At 33.9% G+C, this 9,124-nt stretch overlaps 1 protein-coding gene across 2 annotated transcripts in view; it reads right to left on the minus strand.

The window, feature by feature from the left end:
• ADGRB3 (adhesion G protein-coupled receptor B3) overlaps nucleotides 1-9,124 on the minus strand; it is a 693,186-nt gene that overhangs the window by 357,872 nt on the left and 326,190 nt on the right. For both annotated transcript variants that reach the window (XM_011361182.1, XM_011361183.1), the window contains one exon: nucleotides 2,001-2,195. In XM_011361182.1, coding sequence (XP_011359484.1) covers nucleotides 2,001-2,195 — 195 coding nt within the window. The remainder of the gene's footprint in view (nucleotides 1-2,000; nucleotides 2,196-9,124) is intronic.

Raw genomic sequence — 9,124 nt, forward strand, 5'->3', positions numbered from 1 at the left:
ATAAAATTTGCTGGCTTAAACCAGCCATAAACGCGTGCGTAGAAAGTAATATCCCAACTTGCCCACAACCTCAGCCTCATTATATCATCATTATAATATCATGCCTATGCCCAGAAGTTCATGAATCTAATTATAACAGACTGAATTCTGTCATATAGCAATCAAATGTTGGTCAAGGTGACCTCATATGCTGATCATCTTGTAACTGCCCTTGTACCCTCCATCATAGCCAAATATAAACACACTTTCCCACTTCTGTGCTGTTACAGCTGTTTGCTGAAAACCCACTCCTCTCTTGGAGCATAATACTCTTTTTATCGTTTCGCCTCCCAAATTCCACAGGGCTGCAGCCTTCCTTAGTGTGGCCTGTCTCCTAAAAATGTACTTTCAATAAATCTCATATTTTCTAAATCTCTTTGACCTATAATTCTTTATTGTGTCAGTATGGAAAAGCCAAGGACTCCTTCCAAGCTGCTAGGGTGATGTTAGATTTCACATCACCCCAACAGTAACAGTTCAATCAAAATATGTTCCCAGTATAACCTGGTAATCTTAATTGCTTGAATTTCGGAAACTAAATATTTTAAAGTCCTATATCTTGAGAGTTAGAACAGGCCTTAGAGATTATTTAATGTTTTAAAACAGTTTTGAAATTAGAACTTTTATTTTCAGTCAAGGACTTCAAATACTATTTTTAAATGTAAATGCTAATGTATAGAAGCATTTCAGAACTACAGGGAAAAGCTGTACTCAGCTCACTTTAATAAGTTTTGAAAATTGGAAAACTGTACCATTTTTTGTAAGGAAAAAAAAGTATCTTTGAAATGCTGAAATGATGGTAATCTTCCCATCCTATCCCCCAATGTATTTTTACAATTAAAAATGTATTCCTGGGCACTGGTGATATAATATAGAATGCAGCTTCAATAATTCTCATAGCACTTACTTTCAGCAATATATGCATATATTTAAGTAATATGCATGCCTTCATACATATCAGAGTATCAATATTATTTATGAATGATGCCATGATTCCAAAAAGCCTTCTTTTCCTCTTTCCCTCAATAGCTGATTAAAACAAACAAAACAAACAAAAAGCCCTCTGCATTCTGGAAGTGAAATGCAAATAAACTCCCAAATGAAGGGTAAGATGAAAGAAAACTACCTGATCTGGGAGTTTTGCCAAACCTTTACTTTAATGAACTTTATGCAAAAATACAGGAAGAACATTATGCTAGAAATGCAGAAATCAACTCAGCATTCTTGGCAGAAGTACATTTTAGCCTACAGCACAAGAAGAGTTAATCTGAAATGCAAACTCAAGTTGCATTAAATATGCTTTGTTTGCCATTCAACAAGCTTTGTTTTAATGGCAAAGGCAATACTGAAATTGGGTGAGTACTTAAACTTTATTATGGAAGTAAATGATGCTGCTCTAGAAGGATTCCATGACAAGGAAAATATGCTGTGAGGAATTATTGAATTTCTAATTTTTTTACCCAGAACAATTCTCTGTTTGCCTAATATTTTCAGGTAATGGTTCCACAAAATTAAATATGGCCCTCTCCCTTCTAATAGCAAACCCCCAAATAAAACTTACAAGTATGTCTTCTTTGTACGTTATAGTTAATATGCTTTCATTATGCTTAATGTACTTTTAATAGTCTCCTATGGCAAGATGGTGATATTAAATGTGGGAAAAAAATATCCATGATACAGCCTTGAATTTGCTATAGCGCCTTTTATCTGAGAGCCGAGAACACTTCACACACATTCTCATTCAGTATCTCCTTGAAGCGTATTATGATAATTTTATGGTTGAGGACACTAGGGTGTAGAATAACTAAGGGAACTGAGGTCAATTCCAGAGCTCACACTAAGCACAACCTGATGTCTCCCCCGAGTCCAGGCTGCCTCCAAGATGGCTGCACTGGCTTCTTCAAGCTAAAAATTGATTGCTACTTCACTAGTTTTTTCCTTCATGGGATTATCTCCCTTACCTGGACACCATCAGATGCAGGGATGTAACTTGCTCTTTTAAATGTGTCTGTCACATTTCTGAGGATTTCCACGGACATCAGAAGATCGCCTGCATAGAAATTTTTCCTCTGAGTTAAATCCAACAGTGTCTTGGTCACCTGGGACATCCCATCACCTGCCAGCATTCGCTGTCCCTTAGCAAGGTGTTCTTTAATCTGGATGGTCAAAAGAACAGAATAAACATCAGAATCTTCCTTCCTATTTCTCTACATATCTTCATCCAGCCAATATATTTAAAATTGAAGAGTTGACTTTAAAATAGCTTTGTAATACTTGAGAGGATTTCAAAACTGTAAATTGTGTGTATCGCACACTCAGAGAATGAACATGCAAAGAGTGTACTACACATTTTGGCAGACTTGACAGATTTATCTTTATCTCACTCTCAGAACACACACTTCGACATAGTAGAAAAACTATGTATTAACTTAGGTTTTTAATTGAAGTAAAACTGAATGTCCTGAACATGGAAATAGTAAGGTGTGGTCAGAGATGGAAGATTATTATAAACACTTTGAAATTTCCATTTGTATTAACAAGCCAAGCTTAATAATTTTTTGCCTTACCTCTTAAAGTAAACATATCTTTCTATAGCAGCAAAATAAAAACAACCAAAACAAAAACAAAAACAAAAAACATCACAAAAAACGCTCAGCTAGGTCTTCAGGAGCAGAACAAACTATTAAGATTCAAGGCCTAAATTACTTTTATGGCCAGAGAAATGTGCCATCAATTTTTATATTTTCTTACCTTACAGTTCAAGAGAAGGAAAGCATTTTATAGTGTGAAAGAATGATAAGGTAGAGAGGATAAAGTGATAGCAATAATCCATTACACTTTTCTTTGTTTAATAAAAGGTTAATCTTTATCATCTCATTGCTAAATTTATGATAAAATGAACATACCAAAAGATCATGAAATAATCAAGAACTAAAACAGCAGAGAACTACTGAAATAATGTTAAAGTGTAATAATTGTTATGATCAATTTCCCATTAAGAATCATGCCAACAAGTCCTATAAAGTATGGCGATCAATCTGAACTAATTCAAAAAGTTAGGAATTTTCTAAAAACTGTATTTTAAAAAGTGATATTTTGCTACTTGAGATATTTTACTTTTCTTTGATCTCTAAATATATCTTGATGGAGTAAAAAATCTTTAGAGATTTATTCTATTTCTGTTGTGTTATGCTAAAAAACAACATATTTAGGGAGTTTATTTCTTCCCATTTTCTTCTTTCATTGCCTCCCTTCAGTAGAAGCCATCTCTCCCTGCTTCCCCTCAGTAGAAGGCATCAATCCCTGACAAAAGCCCAAAGGATTGGTATGGGATCAATGACCAGCCTCTACCTATTTCTTTTCTAAATTACTGATAAATATTTGTAATTTTATGTTTAGGTCATGAGTTCTATAACTTCATGTTTTTGCACTGGCTATGCCACCTTCCTCCCTAACATATCTCATGTTTATGTACTTCTCAGATTTAGTCCTGGTTCTTCTAAATATTTAAACAGAGTTAATCAACTCTCTTCTCTGTGCTATCTCTTCTCTTATACATACATCACCATATCACACTGAATTATATGAGCAGCTCATTTGCTCATATGATTTTCTGCCCCAGTTATCCTTTTGAACCTCAGGGTAGGTTCCCTGCCTTATTCACAGCCTTGGAATATAGCACAGTAAAAGTCTAGTAGAGTAAATTAAATTTTTATATCTTAACTATACCTATATGATATAATTCAAATGGATGGTATTTGGAGCCAGCAGTGCTCAGGTTTTAATTTAAACTTTGCAACTTATTATTTATGCAATTATATCCATAGGAGACAGTTTATCATGTCTCCTTCATGATTTGAAAAATATACCTACGTGGTTAAAACATTTTAAAAATCATTTTCTGAATTCAAAGGAAATCACACAAGCCTAAGATTATTAGCATGAACTAATGCATCACAGGAAACATCTTGTCTTGCCGTGGTCTGCGTGCCCTACGTGATCTAGTTCCTGGGAACTTGTAATAACCTCTTCCCTCATTCACTGTCCTCTAATCTCTCTGGTCTTTTTGATCTTCCTCAACAACATTTAGCACATGCCTGTGTCAGGGCCTTTGCGTTTGCTTTTCCTTTTGCCCTGAAGTCTATCCACAGATATCCATATCCTTTTTTGACATTTCCTCAGAGAGGTCTTAGCTGATTCTCTATCTAATATGGTATGCTTGTCATTCATCTTGCCCCCCTTCACTGTGCTCAACCTTACCTGCCATTGTGCCATCAATGTTTTGGCTTCTTTGTTTTATTTTTGTGACCCTGCCCCCCATTAGAATATGAAGATACTTTGTCTATATTGTTTACTCTTATATTTCCAGCACCTAGAAGGTTTATTCAATATACTGAACAAATTAATTAAATAAATGAATGAACGAATGAGTCAACTTCCTTCTATGCTCACATTAGGTTTTAGGATTAAATTAGGCACACTTGAAAGCTATCTTAACTCTCTCATCGACATAGTCTATAGCAAACACTAGTATTATATAGCATGAGAAATACCTGACTTAAAGAGATAGTGCAGCTTCTTGGCATGAAAGTATCTGGTTCAGTAGAGGGAGTGTGAAGAAACTTCTGAAGTGAAATGAAGTTAACAAGGTCTAACCTAAAAAAATGTCACAAAATTCAGTTTGTGCTGGCAATGCAAATCCCAGCTGTGATATTCAAAGCCACAGAGGACTTAAATGATTCACCATTAGAAATAGAATGTAGCAATAGATGCCAAAGTAAACATCATCTGACTACTTCAAATCAGGTCTGTATCTACTATTTTGGCAATGTACATCCATGCCTGTGAGGGATCTAACTTGCACAGGTCTAATGCATCCTTCTTTCAAATAAAAATATCACAACACTGTGATCTTGAGGAATAAACATCTAGACATGTTTTCTGTTTGCAATAAAAATAGTACAGAAGGCATTGGATGGCTCAGCTAATCAGAGATAGGAAAGCCAGTCTTTCATGTCTCGGTCAGCATCAAATGTGGCCCCAGTCAGTAGTAAATTAACATCAATGCCATCTGACAGCTGCTTAGCAGGCTTATGTGGAATGAGTTGTTCTTAGCATAGCTCTTTGCAGACAGGTGCCCAAATCACAATGCCAGCTCTCACAATCAGCATTAATTAGCATCCTTCCTGGCATTGTCAATGGAAAGCACCCAGAACAAATACCTTGAAATATTTGTACGTGATAGTGTAGCATTTATAAAGAGTATCAAGAGCATTTGGATAAGTCACATTTCCATCTGTAATATATTTAGTTGATAAAAAAATTCCAGTTTCTTGATATTCCTTTCACAATACAAATGTACTTACTGTGAAAGGTTCTTTCCTTACCTCATGCCTACCCTTTCACTACATTTTTTCTAGAATGAACAAACTCATCTTTATCTATAGGTCTGTTTCACTCTTTATGTTTTAGTTTATGAAGCAGTAGAATTCAGACTGGGTTTGTTCAACATACCTCTTCACTATTTCAAATTGTCCTTTACTTGCATTCTATCTCTCTTCCTTTGTTATCTCTATGCTTTAACTCTCATCCAATTCTTCTTCAATTTTTTCCTCTCTCAAAAACACAGACTGATGTATATCTCATTTAAATACCAACTTCTCATATTGCTATTTCCTTTTAACTATTGTCTTCTTACTGTTTCTCTTAAAAATGAGAAGTATGAAATCTGATTTGAATCCCACAACTCTTTAAGTTGCAAATTAAACGCAACAATTATCCGTTAAGCGTTCTCTCTGGAAATCTTACTAGTATATTTTGTTTAAAAAGCAGATGGAGTCTTCAAACTTGGATTTAAATTGTGGTTGTACTATTTACAACATAGGATCGCTGGACAAATTATTAGTCTCTTTCCTACGGTCATTTGATCTGTCTGTAAAAAGAAGCACACATCATCACATGGTTGTTATAATGGGTTAATACAAAGGTAGAGGTTAAAAGTGGACATTCAATGACTGTTTCTCTTTCTTCTCTTCCCATCTTCAACTTCTAATTCCTCTAAATAGTAGCAGTGTGGTTATTTTTACATCCATCCTTTTTACCTATGGGCAAGAGACAGATCCTGGTGCAGGTCCTCAACACTTCTCATCACACTCATTACAATAGTCTCCTAACCTGTCTCATTGAATCTTTCCCAATGCTACCTTTTACATGTCTGAACATGTCACTTCTCTGCTAACCAAAACAAAACAAAACACCATAAAAATCCATCCATTCTTATATTAAATAAAATATACCCTCGAATGTTGATTTATAAGACTACCCAAATATAATCTTAACATATAATTCTTTTATTTCACTGTCTCATTTTGCTCAACTAACACTGTTCTCTCACTATTTCTATTCAGTTGGTAATTATTTCAATCCTATCCTTCCATTTCTATTTCTACTTAGTAATTTAATTCACCTTGCATTTGAATTCCTCCAATTAGCCTTTACTATGTTATTATTACTGATTTTTAAACTAGTAATACGTTTTAATCAATCTACTTATTCCACTATTGCTTCTTAACCATTGCTTCTGAAATTCTCTTCTTTTTTCAAAGTGTATTTTTCTTTTTCCTAATCTTTTAGTAATTATTTTAGTAAAGCTCTGTGAATGATAACTTACTTTTTTTTTTTTAAGTTATACTCACTTTTGATTGATCTTTTAGATAGGGACAATTTTATTTTCCTTTTAACACTCTCATAATGTGATTTTAGTGCTTCCAGTATTGTTAAACAGTTGAACAGCCAGTTGATCTTTTGTAGATTATGTCTTTTCTTTGTGGTACCTCTTAAGATTTTTTCTTTTGTCTTTAGTATAATGCAGATTAAGTTTATGTAGATTTGCTTTTCTGTATTAGGAAGTTTTTTCAATCTAAATATCTTATCTGTCTTCAACTTTGGAAAATTGTTAGGCACTAACTCATAGAATATTGCCTCTTCCTTAGTCTATTTATGTCTCTTTCTAGAATATTTTTCTATTATATTATGTAAATTTCTATTAAATGTATATTAATTTTCTCATTCTATTCTTCATTTTCTAAGTTCTCTTTTATATTTTTCATTTCTTTATCTATTCTGGATTCTGAGTGATCATTTTCTAAGCATAACTTCTAGATGACTAATACTTTCTCCAATTGTGTCTAACTGGCTATTTATTCTATCCATTAATATCAGTGACAATATTTTCCATTTATAGAAGTTGTATTTAATCTTTTGCCCATTCTCCTGTTCCTTAATTATCTCTTATCTCTTAAATTACTTTAGTTTATTTCATATTTTCTATTATTTTTACTTATATTGCTAATTTGGTTCCTATATTTGCTGATTCTCCCTTATAATTGTAATTATTGTGAACTCACATTCAGTGGGATGCATTTATCTTTCAGGAGCCCTATGTTGTTGGTTTGTGAAAGAGTTGCTAGAGACTAGTTTTGAATGTGTTTTCTGAGAATGGGTATGTTTTTCTGATGGTGGGGCCATCAGGCTGTTCAATAATATCGGATCATTTCCTGCAAATCTCTATGTTAATTCTTTCTCTTTATGTCTCAGACTAAGAGTGTTCAGTTTTGGGGAAAGGTGATTTTTTTCCCCATCTTCCTCCCAAAACTTTACATGAACTGCAAATTTCTTGAATACATCCTAAAACCTCTAAGGTTTTTCTAGCCCATGATGCCAGAGCAAGCAAGATAGTGCTGGATCACTAAATGGGGCTTGGTTTAGCATCACTGCTTTTGTGAAAGGAGTCTTGTCAGCATCCCCAAGTGGACTTTAGAGTCTCAGCCTCTACCACCCAGAACTCACATATAGCCTGAAACATTCACAGGCTGCTGAATCACCAGTGTTCCTCTATATCTCTGGCTTTATTTTTTATTTTTTTTTCTCTCTCTTCATTTCTGATATCTAAAGTTTTCCCGGTCTTTCTTTTGAGCTCAGATATGACACAGCATTTGATTTTTTTTTCTTGCTATAATTTATGCAGAAGTCAGTATGATCTGTGAAGTGTCAGCTTGGTACATCCCACTGTTCCACACTGCTGTAGGTTCCTAATACCAACCAGACTGAACTACTCACCATTTCCCAAAGAGAGCCCATGGATTCTGCCTCTTCTCCCTGACTCACACTCTTCTGTTACTTTAAATGTTCTCTCTAAATCCTTTTTTAAAGTTATTTATCCTTCCTAAATTCTTTTCAGATAAATGTTAGCATGATATGACCACTATTTCAAACCTCATAGAAATAAATCTTGCTCTATCTTATATTATTATAGTGTTTGTGTTCTTCTCCATTCTACTAGACTATAAACTTCCAAAGGCCTGTAGTTTCTTATTCATCTTTGTTTTCCCTGTAATTTCTAGCACACTGTCTGATACACAAAGGTATTTGCTCAAGTGCTTGCTAAATTAAACTGAAACTACAAAAAGACTTTCTTTTTCCTCCTGTAACTGTCATCTTTCAAAATTGACAAGGTAAAAACATAGCAGTCCATGATTATTCAAAACAAAGAAATATGTAGTAATTGGAGAACTTTTACATTTCCAGAATTGTCTTTTAAAAGAAATCTAATGAATATAGGCAGATGATTTCATAAATTTTAAACATCTACAGTTATAGTTATATAATTGCTACCTTTTAAAAATAATTAAAACAATGATGTAGCATTTATTGAGTGCCTATTCTATGGTAAGCAAGAAACTAAGTGTTTTACATGAGTAACCTAATTTGAGTTTTAAAACAACCATTGTTGGGGTCATAATTACCCACATGTTATAGATGAAGGAGTAGAGACTTAGTATGGAACTGAATTCTCTAGAATTGTATAGCTCCTAAATTGTACCAAGATTTGAGCTCAGGCAAATTGATTTGCAGAGTTTATATTCTTAACCACTACCTGCTTAACTCAGGTTTTACATAGTGCTTTTATCAGGAAATATTAAGATATTTAAATACTTAAAAATAATTCTCAACCACGTTTGTTTTAATGAGACGTTAAATCTTTCTCTTATGAAGAAAGAATATGAGAAGAAAGGGACTTGAAGCA

Source organism: Pteropus vampyrus, unplaced genomic scaffold, assembly GCF_000151845.1.
Source record: "Pteropus vampyrus isolate Shadow unplaced genomic scaffold, Pvam_2.0 Scaffold64, whole genome shotgun sequence".
Classification (NCBI taxonomy): Eukaryota; Metazoa; Chordata; class Mammalia; order Chiroptera; family Pteropodidae; genus Pteropus; species Pteropus vampyrus.